The 13776-nt window shown below is 41.0% G+C and overlaps 1 protein-coding gene across 2 annotated transcripts in view; it reads left to right on the top strand.

The window, feature by feature from the left end:
- SYT1 (synaptotagmin 1) overlaps positions 1–12846 on the top strand; it is a 440827-nt gene extending 427981 nt beyond the window's left edge. For both annotated transcript variants that reach the window (XM_037042822.1, XM_037042821.1), the window contains exons 8-9: positions 5268–5401; positions 9787–12846. In XM_037042822.1, the coding sequence (XP_036898717.1) occupies positions 5268–5401; positions 9787–9993 (341 nt within the window). In that variant the 3' untranslated portion in view covers positions 9994–12846. The remainder of the gene's footprint in view (positions 1–5267; positions 5402–9786) is intronic.
- Positions 12847–13776: the final 930 nt, after the last annotated feature.

The following is a 13776-nucleotide window of genomic DNA, read 5'->3' as shown; positions in this document are numbered from 1 at the left end:
CAGAAAGACGAGAGATAATGAGTACTTGGGTGTGGAGAAAAGGGAACCCTTGTGCACTATTGGCAGGAATGTAAACTGGTACAGTCACTAGGGAAAGCAGTACAGAGATTCCTTAAAAATTTAAAATAGAACCACCGCATGACCCAGCAATTCCACTTCTGGGTATACAAGGCCTGTCCAGAAGGTATCCAGCCATGTAATATGAAAAGTAAAGACATTGAAGAAGATTCAAGATACAAGAAACATTGTACATAGGACAATGGCACTAAGTCCCCTTCAAAGGAGGCACCTTGGGACCTCACACAGTTCTCCCAATCGCCATCATCTGCCCCCTCATATTTTCTTGAATCTCATCAATGGTATGAATCTCTTCCTTTCAAATGTGATTTTCCTTTCAAATGGGGCAAAGCTGGAAGTCACAGAGCATCAAATCTGGACTACAGGCAGCTTTATTCCACTCCTTACTGAATCACCTGGGTGATTTGATGTTTCACAAAAAAATTCTGCACAAGACATGACACATGAGTGGGCGCATTGTTGTGATGAAGCTGCCAATCACCCGTTGCCCATGGCTGCAGCCTTGTGAATCATGCAAATAAGTTCCATGACAGCGTTTTCAAGCCTAATGAAAAATTTGATGCAGATGCATTGCTCTACTCACTCAGTCATTTTGAATGTGATGGCCATACAGTAGGCATGCTCACTGAAGGGCATCTACTGTCTCACTAACTAGTACAGTAAAAGTGTCATTGTTCACACATGCAAATTTCAGTCCACCTTCCTTGGCTGCCAGGTTATACTGATGTCGCATAAACCATTTCATTATATTAACAATGGCTGGAATTTTTCCAGACAGACCTCAGTATATCTGAAGGAAATGAAATCACTATCTTAAAAGATATCTGGAGTTCTGGCCAAGATGGAGGCATAGGTAGAAATGCTTCACTTCCTCACACAACCAAAAGAACAATAACAACCAATTAAAAACAAAAAACAACCAGAACTGCCAAAAATCAAACTGCATGGAACTCTGACAACCAGGTAGTTAAAGAAGAATCATTCATCCAGACTGTGCCACAACGCAGTAAAGTAGGTTGCCCCACCCTGGTGAACACCTAAGGCTCCACTCCTTACAATATAATAAGTGTGACAAGACAAAGAAATATGGCCCAAATGAAAGAAAAGATCAAAACTACGGGAAAAAAATTAAGCAATGAGGCAACAGCCAACCTAACCGATGGAGAGTTCAAAACACTGGTAATCAGGATGCTCAGAAATTATTAAGATCAGTCACAAAATGAAGGAAGAAATGAAGGCTACCCAAAGTGAAATAAAGCAAAATATACAGGGAATCAACAGTGAAGGGAAGCAAACCTAGGCTCAAATCAAGAATTTGGAAAAAAGGAAGAAATCAACATTCATCCAGTACAAAATGAAGAAACAGGAACTCAGAAAAATGAGGAGAGGCTGAGGAACCTCTTTCAAAGAGGAACAACTTTCAACATTCCCACATCCAAGTCATAGAGGTGCTAGAAGGAGAAGAGGAAGAGCAAGAAATTGAAAACTTATTTGAAAAAATAATAAAGGAGAACTTCCCCAGTCTGGCAAAGGAAACAGACTTCCAGGAAGTATAGGAAGCCTACAGAGTCCCAAAGAAATTGGACCCTAAGAGGAACACACCAAGGCACATCATCATTAAGTTACCCAAGATCAAAGATAAGGAGAGAATTTTAAAAGCAGCAAGAGGAATGGAGACAGTTACCTCCAAAGGAGTTTCCATAAGACCACCAGCTGATTTCTCAAAAGAAACCTTGTAGGCAAGAAGGGGCTGGAAAGAAGTATTCCAAGTCATGAAAGCCAAGGACCTACTCTATCCAGCAAAGCTCTCATTTAGAATGGAAGGACAAATAAAATGCTTCCCAGATAAGGTCAAATTAAAGGAGTTCATCATCACCAAGCCCTTATTATATGAAATATTAAGGGAAGTTATATAAGAAAAGAAGATCAAAAACTATAAACAGTAAAATGACAAGAAACTCACAACTATCGACAATCGAACCTAAAAAACAAAAACAAAAACTAAACAAACAACTAGAACAGAAAGAGAATCACAGAAATGGAGATCACATGGAGGGTTATCAGCAGGGTGGAGAGGGTGAATGGGGGGAAAAGAACAGGGAATAAGAAGCATAAATAGTAGGTACAAAATAGACGGGGTGGGGGGGTGGTTAATAATAGTACAGGAAATGTAGAAGCCAAAGAACTTATATGTACAACCCATGAACGTTAAGTAAGAAAGTGGGATGCTACAGGGAAGGGAATGCAGGGCAGAGGGGCATAAAGGGACAAAAAACATGAAACAATTGCAATAGCATAATCATAAAATATCCTTTTAAAAACATATATCTGCAGCACCATGTTTACTGCAGTATTATTCACAATAGCCAAGACAGAGAAAAAACCTCCCTGTCCATCAGCAACTAAATGGATTAAAAAATGTGATATATGTACACACACACACACACACACACACACATTAGTATATTATTCAGACACAAAAGATAAGGAAATCTTGCCAGTTGCAACCACATGGATAGATAGTCAGAGCTTCAGGTTGAGTGAAATAAGTCAGACAGAAACAATACTGCATTATCTCACTTATGTGCAGAATCTATAAAAAAGGCCAAACTCACAGAAAGAGGGTAGAATGGTGGTTGCTAAGAGCTGGGGACGGTGAGGGAAATGAGGACATATTGGTCACAAAGTATGACTTCCAGCTCTGTATGAGTAAGGTCTGGAGATGTAATTAATGCACAGCATGACGACTGCAGTTGGCCACTCTATATTCTATACCTGAAAGCTTACGAAGAGTAGATTTTGATGAAAATCTTCTTGATGGGATGTAGTTATTAAAAACAACAAACCAAAAAAACCCCAAGTAATGTTGGCTTTGGGACAATGGGAAGAAGACAGGACTGAGGAAGGAGACCCAGATTCCGAGGTCCTAAAGAAGTTCCACTAATTTATTCCACAAAAACTGAATCGTGCCAGGTACTGTTTAGTAAATTCAGTTAGTGAATATGGCGGACCAAGTGTCTGTTCTCTGGGAGTTACGTTCTACTGGAACTAGGAAGGGGGAGATAAAGACAACATTTTGGGGTCTGCTATTTTATCTTCTAAAAAATATGGGGGTAGACTAGATTGTCTGTGAAGTCCCTCCCAGCTGTACATGTTTTGAAAGAAAGGAAAGAAATGTTGGAAGGCTTAGCAGTGGTTAGTGGAATAAAATCGTGGGTGATTTAAGTTTCCCTTTTTTTATCATTGTTTTCTGATATATTTTTCTATAATGAACATGTGTGACACATGAAGTAAAAAAAATTAAGAGTAGATTTTCTTATCAAACATTCTTGGTGACTTGAAAGTATGCCATTTAACCATTAATAATGAGAACTCTACACAGAGATTGTCTCACCCCTTTGGCGACTTACTTTTTACTTTACCTAGTAAGACCTTTGGGAAATTGCTAAGGGATTTTTCTGCTCCTTTTTTCATTACTTCTGTGTGTTCTGGGTTATTCTCTTTTCCCTGAACCCTTGAAGCTCTTCTCTCTCTCTCTCTCTCTCTCTCTCTCTCTCTCTCTCTCACACACACACACACACACACACACAACCTCTTCTCACCCTTCAAGCTTCCTATCTCAGTTGAAATGTTACCTCCCAGAGGGACCTTCCTAGAGAGTAAACTAAGAATTCCATTCCTACCTTAGACTCGCTGTACTAACAACCCTGGTAGTCCCTGTCATATCTCCAGTCTATTTTTTTTCTCCACAGTATTCTTTTCAACTTGTTATTTCCTATGTATTTCTTTTCCTTACAAGCCCATGGTCTATGTCCCCCACAGGTCTGAAGTTCCATCATGAGAACAGGATGGTCTATTTTGTTCACTACTCTATCCCTAAGGCCTCACCCACATTGGTTGAATAAATGAATAATTGAATAAATGAAATGTCTCCTTTGTCCTCTATCAAAAGTTAATCCCATAGAGTGGTATACTGAAACAAGTTCTGGGCCAGCACACAGAGCCAATTGTTAAATATTCAGAAATTTAGTTGTTAAACTGTTCATAGCTTGAAATCAGCTATGCTGAGAGTTTATACCATGGACATCAGCAAATGCTATGCGTCTTTTTTCCCCTGAATTTCTGGTTTAAACCCCTGCTCTCATGTCCTAAGTCCAACTATAAATACTGGTGACACCATGGCAAAAAAAAAAGTGTGGCCCACGAGTTACTTAAAATCTTTCAATAAAAATGAAATTTTTAAAAGTACTAAACATGCACAATACAATTATCTTCCTGTTGGGACTACCTGGTATTTTTATTAGANTTCTGGGTTATTCTCTTTTCCCTGAACCCTTGAAGCTCTTCTCTCTCTCTCTCTCTCTCTCTCTCTCTCTCTCTCTCTCTCTCACACACACACACACACACACACACAACCTCTTCTCACCCTTCAAGCTTCCTATCTCAGTTGAAATGTTACCTCCCAGAGGGACCTTACTAGAGAGTAAACTAAGAATTCCATTCCTACCTTAGACTCGCTGTACTAACAACCCTGGTAGTCCCTGTCATATCTCCAGTCTATTCTTTTTCTCCACAGTATTCTTTTCAACTTGTTATTTCCTATGTATTTCTTTTCCTTACAAGCCCATGGTCTATGTCCCCCACAGGTCTGAAGTTCCATCATGAGAACAGGATGGTCTATTTTGTTCACTACTCTATCCCTAAGGCCTCACCCACATTGGTTGAATAAATGAATAATTGAATAAATGAAATGTCTCCTTTGTCCTCTATCAAAAGTTAATCCCATAGAGTGGTATACTGAAACAAGTTCTGGGCCAGCACACAGAGCCAATTGTTAAATATTCAGAAATTTAGTTGTTAAACTGTTCATACCTTGAAATCAGCTATGCTGAGAGTTTATACCATGGACATCAGCAAATGCTATATGTCTTTTTTCCCCTGAATTTCTGGTTTAAACCCCTGCTCTCATGTCCTAAGTCCAACTATAAATACTGGTGACACCATGGAAAAAAAAAAAGTGTGGCCCACAAGTTACTTAAAATCTTTCAATAAAAATGAAATTTTTAAAAGTACTAAACATGCACAATACAATTATCTTCCTGTTGGGACTACCTGGTATTTTTATTAGCTAAATTGTAATCTAAAATATGTGTCTCTGATCTCCTAAACTTTTTGTTTCTGTTTTTCAGATCCTTATGTGAAGATTCATCTGATGCAAAATGGCAAGAGGCTGAAGAAGAAAAAGACAACAATTAAAAAGAATACACTCAACCCCTACTACAATGAGTCATTCAGCTTTGAAGTCCCCTTTGAGCAAATCCAGGTAACGTCAAACATAATTTTGTTTCCCATTCAATTTTCATTGCTTCAGACCACACCAGTTAAATGCACAGACGTTGTAAATCATCAGTGTGCATGCCTCCATCAGACCTGCTATTCTTATTCCCATGCACATTTGATACTCAAACTACATCAAGAGGGGAAGGATAAAATATATATCACAGGATGGGTCGACTCAGCCCAAAACAGCTAGCATTCTGTTAAACAGCAAAAAAGTAGGAACAAGAACAGCAACAGAACAACTCTACTAACCCATAAAGTCCATCTGGAAAGATGAAAAGACCAAGAACAAATGAGCTTTCAGTATTTACCCCCAGGACATAATGTGTAATTCATCTCATCACATCTTTGCAGCGAAAAAAAAAATAGAGTTAAGAGAAGTACATTGGTGATGCTGACTGTGCAGCATATGTAAGCTTTATTATTCAAAGGCAATTAACAATAGAACAAGTAGGCTAAGTTGTATTTTTAATTGCTTAAATTTAGCTTCTTGTTTCTGTGTTGGAATGGATGGGTATTTTTGTAAAAAATGGAACCTTAATTTGCTAGATAATAATTGTTATCATAGGAAGTACTCTAGTGAAAAACTTTGTGATTAACATAGTCAAAATAGGATGCTAGATGTAGCCAAAATGATAGTACATGATCTTATTATTTAGCAATTTTTTTAATAAGATTTAACCTCAATTTTAATTTTAGGTTTTCTGGCTTTATATCCATAGCTCATAAGCCAAAGCTCATATTCAATAATTATGGGTTATTTCTTACTAATTTTTAAGGGATATCAGAGAGTCAAAATGCTTAAAGCAAACTACTTTTTACCAAATAATTGATATGCATCCATCTATTTATAATATAAAAGTTTGCCCATAGTTTGAAAGAGAAATGAAGGGTGGGCACCAAAACAACTTGGAACCCTCTACAAGTTCAGAATAACAAGTCAGCAAATATTCTTCAGATGCGTAGTTTTACTTTTAATCTATTCTTAAAAAACAGAATCTTATGAATGAATCACAATTCTATTCTATGAAGAAAACTAAAAAAAAAAGCTACACTTATTGTACATTTATTTAGTACCTAGGCTCAAATTAAGCACTTTATATGTGTAATCTCACTTCATCTTTAAAATAACCTTATAAGAGAGATTCCAATATTATCCCGATTTTATATATAAGGAAACCGAGGCTTAGAATGTTCTCGTATGTACAATTGGAGCAATAACAGAATCCACATCGAAGTGAGATTGATCATATAAAAGCACTTGGCACAGCGCCAAGTAGATAAGACGGCTGAGTAAATGGTTCCCATCATTATTATTATTCACAATGCTACTGTTGCCTCTTTTTTGAATTAACATTTTATTAGAATGGATCTAACAATAAGGTTAAGGCAGTATATGAATCACCGCTGTCCAACAGAACCCTCCGCGAGGATGAAAATATTTTATCACCTGTGTTGTTCAGTATGGTAGCCACCAGCCACAGGTGGTCCATGAGCGCCTCTGTCTCTAGTGTGATCAAGGAACTTTATTTAATTTTAATGTATTTAGGTTTAAACAGCTGCGCATGGCTGGTAAGTAATGTATTATATAGGGCAGTTTTTAAAAATCAATAATCCCACCATCCTCACATGGGTTCCTGTTTTTTATAACCTTTCTTATATACATTTTCACATGGCAGCAAATTGCACATATAGTTTCATTTCAACAGCTGTTATATAAGTAAATGGTACTGTAGGGACTCTGATTCCCGGCCCCAGTTCCTTGTTCACCAGTCCTCACCAGTGAGCCCTCCACTGTGGATGCCCCCCCTCCACTGTGGATGCCCCCCGCCCCCCGCCCGGCAAACCCCCAAGACATCCAATTTTCTCCAACAATGTATTCTGCAATATTCATTCAGTGAATTCTTCTAAGACCTTCTTCTTATGGAGAGTCACGCCTCCTAGGACTTTGCTTTTTAATTCCACAAAACAACATAAGGCAGAGCATTGAGATGAAAATCCTATTCCCTGTGAGATACAATTCTCTACCTGTTTAAGAATAAATAAATGTCTCTTTCCAACTATACACTGTAGCAAATGCAGATATATTGAAAGCGAAGTACACGAAAGCCACATGCTGGGTTTCTGGGGCAGCATTTGGAGGAAAGTAATTCGTCGGGACAGAGAGAGCCTGAGCCTCCTAGAGAGGACACCGGGGGTGGAAACACGCCTTCGGCTGTCTCCCTGCTCCTCGGCTCCTTAGGTCAATGTATCCTTTTCTTTTCTTTTTGCCTCCTGGGAGGCTGCTTTCCTAGTCTTTGCATTTCCCTAGAGAAAGGAATGGAGCATTTCACATGCCATTATAAGATTTTAAGTTTCCTTTATTCTGAAGTTATAAGGTTATCTGTCTGTCTTTATTTCTATGAAAATACACTATGAGAGAAAAAATATGATGATTTCCAAATGCACATGAAAATGTTGCATTCCTCCCCTCACCTCCTGAAAAAATATGTATAAACAGTATATGCAGCAGGGCTGGGAATACAAGAAAGAAAACTGTACTTGAACAAAAGTTAAATAAAAAAAAAAACAGTATATGCAGCTGGAAAAATTAACCTAAGGCCTTCATAAGGATACTTTTGTTTTGAGTGTTTCTAATTAGTACATTCCTAGATGAGTAATCAAACTCATTCCAACCTCTCACTCTGACCTCCAAAACCCTTGCTACCTTTGTTCACAATGCCCCCAGTGCCCCGCCCCCTTCCCTGCAGTGCGACTGCACCCCGATGAATCTGGGTGGGCGAAGTCCTCAGAACCAAGCTCAGTTCCAAACACCATCCAGCAGATAGGTAATGCGCATGACAATGGAAACAATCCAAGGCTGCACAGGGGAAGAGAGCACTTGTTTCCCTTTATTGCCAATGTGTTTCATTACACATTCTGTTTCACTTTGAGAAGCGATCATTTTCTCTGATCCGGAGCTGTACCTGGGCACCTCCTCCCACACACTAGTGCAAGAAGGCAGTCCTCAGAGTACAAAGTCTACTAAAGGGCCAGAAATCACCCGGAGCTCTGTCTGCTTCTGGCTTCTACCACTACATTTTCTGTTCTTGGTAACTCTGGCCACCAAATGTTATGCTTTCTACTTTATTCTAAAGTCTTCCTTTATCTTTGCACTGTTTCCAAATTGGAGCTATTGCATATTTTGATTAAGCACATCCATTCCTTAGGAAACAGAACTCAAATGTGCTTTTAAAAAGTACATATGATATGCACTTTTCTTTCATATGATAATGGTATGCATTTGCTTTCATCAGTTCAGTCAGTTCAGAAAGTAAGTTATTACTAATGAAACCTAATGGAGTCACCAAAGCAAATCATATGCGGCCTAAGAAGGTGATTTCCGTTGGATGTCAGCGCCAGATGCATAGAAGCAGTTACTCAACCAATGTTTATCAAGAACATGTATGAAGGAAAAAAATGATCTCTACTTGGCTTCTACTTCTTAAAGACTTTTACTCTACTGTCTCACTTTATACTCACCACAATTTCATGATTAGCTGAAATGTTATATTAGTTTTTTTTTTTAAGATTTTATTTATTTATTTATTTATTTTTAGAGGGGAAGGAGAGAGGGAGAGAAACATCAATGTATGGTTGCCTTTTGTGCCTTCCGTGCTGGTAGTTAGCCTGCAAGGAACCGATTTGCAACCCAGGCATGTGCCCTGACTGGGAATCGATCCGCGATCGTCTGGTTCGCAGGCCCGCGCTCAATCCACTGAGCTACGCCAGCCAGGCGTTATATTAGTTTTATGTAAAATGTTGGCTCTTCTCCAACCCCTAATATGGGACTGCAGTCCATGGGTGCTCTGGGAACTGCAGCCAGAGAAAGAAAGGTCTGAGTGCCAATGTCAGGCATTTCCCCAGGAGGCAGTGCGAACGAAAGGATTCCGAGAGGAGTGTAACACAGAGCACGTAGTTTACAGAATGGACCCTGGAAACCGAAAGTGTCACTGCTTATATGACCTCAGGCAGGTGTTTTAACTTCTCCAAGCTTCATCATCTTATCTATATAATAGCAAAATTAGTAGTATCTACTGTGAAAAGTAACTGAGTAGTTTAGGTAAAAGACAGAACAGTGTCAAATTCGTAACAAAAAATGAACATTTACTGATTATTTTGAAGAAGAGGACGATCAGAATGATAATGGTGGTGACGATGATGTGATGATGGCAAAATAGGGATGACACGTATTTTCACACTCAGGTCATTTTCACCCTTGTCCTGGTGCTTGGAAATCGATTCTTATTTTAGACCTCAAGGAAGCTTTGCCATAGAGAGATATCTCTAGACCTGAATGATGAATGCGTATTCTGTGTCCTCTTTCAGAAAGTGCAAGTGGTGGTAACTGTGTTGGACTATGACAAGATCGGCAAGAACGATGCCATCGGCAAAGTCTTTGTGGGCTACAACAGCACTGGGGCGGAGCTGCGACACTGGTCAGACATGCTGGCCAACCCCAGGCGGCCCATCGCGCAGTGGCACACCCTGCAGGTGGAGGAGGAGGTCGATGCCCTGCTGGCCGTGAAGAAGTAGAGGAAAGGAGCCTTTCTGCATTCGCCCTCATAGTGCTCTTTAGCCAGTATCTGTAAATACCTCAGTAATAAGGGTCCTTTCGTTTTTCCAGCCATGCGTTTCTGACCGAATTCAGTGGTACTTCAAATCCCGTTTTAATTTGCACACAGATTTCAACGTAGAGAGCCCCCGAGTCCTCCGTCGTGCCACTGCCCTCCAGATCTACTCTTCTTTTAAGCAATATGATGTGTAGATAGAGCATGACTGAAATTATTTATTGTATCACAGTTGTATATACCAGTATGCTGAAGATTTCTTTCTAGTTTGTGTATTTGTATGTTGTAAGCATTTCCTAACCTGTGTATATCTAGATGTTTTTAATAAGATGTTCTATTTTAAACTATGTAAATTGACTGAGATATAGGAGAGCTGATAATATATTCTATGGTAAATATAGTATCGTCTGCATTCCAGCAAAAATATCAACTTGTAAGGCACTAGTACAGTGAAACTGACATCTTAAAGGACAACTTAAACCTGAGCTTTCTATTGAATCACTTGAGCACCAAGATACACTTCCACCGCATATTTGGTGGGTGAATCCAATTTTGTAGAATTTCCTCACAGGCAAGTTAACGTGATCTGAGCAGCCTGCAGGCCGCTGTCCAGGAAGCAGAGCCACACCCCCAGAACAGCATCTGTCTGTGCACACCGACAGAGCTCCAGTCAGGGCTTCGCTCCAGGGTGTGAGGGCGCACCTGAACCGGAGTCCATGACTCAAACGACTGCACGTCGTGGAGTGACAACTTGGTGGTGTCCCGTGTGCGTGTGTGTGTGCACGTGTGCGTACCTGTGTGCGTGCATTTGTTTAGGGGCGGGGTGGGTGGGAAGCAGTGGAGGGGAGAAGTCAGCATTTCTGAATTATTGCCTGGCTATTTAAAAAGAAAACAGTAGCTCTCCATGATCACCTTTATACACAACGTGCGTCCTGTGAATTCTGTTCCAGATTTCACACCTCTAACAATTCCAAAACATTTGCACACTACACTTTGTAACAAAATATTTTATTACACAAAAGCAGATTAGAAGGAATGCAGAAGAATATTTTTAACACGGTAATCTGTGCTTATTGCACAAAATTACTCTGTGGTCAACAGACAGTATTGTAATCCCATCAAAAGATGAAAAGTCAACAATTAGCCATAGTTCTGAATGCACTACAATTAAGCCAAAACAGACAGCTAGTGATCTTTTTATATGCTGTTTTTACTTCAAAAAGTTTTAATTTGTCCTTTAAAAAGAGGTGAAACAAAACCAAGAACAAGTTCTAGAACACTGAAGCAACCTCTTACGTATTCTAGATGCTTGACTTAGGAGGAGTTTTTAATGTTTTCATTGTTATTATGTAGTAAATGGCACTATTATGAAGCTAGTAGTCATTCCATAGGAGTCTTCAAGGACTGCTCTGTGTAACACTGTGACTGCCGTGTGTGCTTAGACACGTAGTTTCCTCAGTGGGTAGCACTCAGTTTATTCCGTAGTGATAATGTAAACAATACTGCCATTCCCTTCTAATGCACTGCCCAAGGTGTGTGTAGCACAAACAGTTCTCATTACAAAGGACCAATTCCGAACTGAAAAGCTATGCATAGGACAAGGAAGACACATAGGATGGGGTGGAGCACACAGCATTTTGGCAAGCACTGTGCACTCTTCCATATTTTCCCCACCAGGGCAGACAGCCACTCTGCGGAAGGGCAGCCCGTTACCACACCGCATCGAGTCCTCCTTCCCCCCTTCTGGGGCCCACTTCCACTCCCAGGCTGCAGGGAGTAGTGAAGCTCTGAGGTGGAAGCTGATCTTCACAAATCCCAAAACCAAATGGAGGAAAACTAAGCACTAGCCTCGTGTTCAGACCTGAGGGTATCATGCCACATTTTTTAACAATTCAAAACGAATTCATAAGGGCTGGTGGGAGGCTTTGAACATGAGGTTAGCTATTTCCCAGTAAAACTAACATTCCTGTCATTATTCCTTCCTCATCAGACAAGAGGCATACTCTTTGACCTTTCAGCCCAGTGATAACAAACTCTAGAACTGGGACTGGCAAAAAGGACAAAAGAATAACATCTCCCTCTTCTGTGGATGGTCCATACTTTAAAAAAAAGATACTAGAAAATGCACAAGTCATGACATCAGATTAGGTCTCAGTTTGAACAGAAGAGTCCAATGAGAATCTTCCCATTGAAAAGGACCAAGCCATACCATAGAGAGGGAGTTGATTGACTTGTAAAAATTCCCGAAGTACCTGAAACTGACATTTAATTTTTCTGTAGTCAGCTTTAAGTTTACACTGAAAAAACACTTCAAACAAGCAGGTCTGAGCTGTGGAAGACACGCTATCTCTTGCATTAAAGCACTACTAATGCGTTCTCTCGCAACACTGCCAGACATGGGATGCTGTCCCCTGGGATTCGTCGGTACTACACCATCTCTCATGAGTCAGTGACTGCACCTGCTTTGAGACCAAGACTCATCCTCGGACAAGCCACTTGGACCTTTCTGACAAAGCTGTGTAAAGTATTAGCACCTGATGCTCTAGAGAGATCCTAGTTGCCTTTGTGTATATTTACTGCCTGCTTGAGTGTTTCCATGTGTGGGTTTTCTCTGTACCTTGTAGAAATGTTGGGGTGTTTCCTTCTGCCATATGACTCGTGACCCGCGAGCCAACTACTTTAGCTGTATTTTACCTTCATTTTGGATGAGGTGGTTTAAATTTTGTTTCACTTCGTGTAGTGAATTCCACAGTAGTTTTGATTGTTGTTAAAATAACATATTACCCGGATATTCAATAAAAATGTTTTATTTCCTGTTGATGTTGCCACCTTCCAACTCTCTTCTAGCCTGACTCTGGCGATAGGTCAGCGCCCTGCAGAAGGGGGGGCCTGCTGGTGGCAGGGGTGTCCAGGCAGAAGCTGGAACAAATGGCAGCCCCCGACTCCAGTCCATGAGGACACAGTGGCTGACGCGAGAACAAAGCCCAGGGCCCGTGTGGCCATCCCTGCCCAGTGGTCCTGGGCAGAGTCCTTCTCAACATGTTTCTCAGTTGCAGCTTACAATCAATTTATCCAGCCCAGTTTCAGGCCTTCTGCTTTGCCCCCAAAGCGTCCCCTGGGGTTTTCACTCTAGAGCCAAAGTCACACTGCCCCTCCACAATGGGGCTTAAAATTAGATTTTCAACCCCATTGTGTGTGTGTGTGGGGGGGGGGGGGCAGTAGGACATTGAATTTCCTACCTACTGCAACTACTAGAGAAACAAGCAAATACCTTTCCTCCACTAAATTCAACATTTATTGGCTGCCTACTGTGTACCATGCCTTTACTGGATGCTGGAGCTACGATCAATGACGCAATAAGGCGCACCTGGGCCCAGAGCCCATGGTCTCAGAGAGACGTGTAAATGCACTATCACAATCCACTACCATGCACACCCGGGGTCCCTGAGAAATTTCCCTGGACTGACCATAGTGGACATCATGGTGTGCCACCCCCAGCCCCCCTTTCACACTGAGGCACTCCCCTGCAGCTGCTGGAAGCCTCGCCTGCTGACAGCTCACAGCCCGTCCTTCTGACCTTTCCTAAGGAAGCTGCTTCACGTCAGAGAGACCCCGTGCATCCCAGGGCCCTGGCCGGCTTGCCTTAAAGTGCTACGTCAGTCTCGCAGCCCCGGGGTTAGAATGCTCCTGCAGCTGCACCGAGGGTCAAATCTTCCTCTGCCCTGGCGGTTTTCCCTGCTCCTTCTCT

Source organism: Sturnira hondurensis, unplaced genomic scaffold, assembly GCF_014824575.4.
Source record: "Sturnira hondurensis isolate 20B ecotype Veracruz unplaced genomic scaffold, ASM1482457v3 Scaffold0003801, whole genome shotgun sequence".
In the NCBI taxonomy this organism is placed as follows: domain Eukaryota; kingdom Metazoa; phylum Chordata; class Mammalia; order Chiroptera; family Phyllostomidae; genus Sturnira; species Sturnira hondurensis.
Note: the sequence above shows the minus strand (reverse complement) of the source record. Positions and strands in the feature narration are given on the sequence as shown.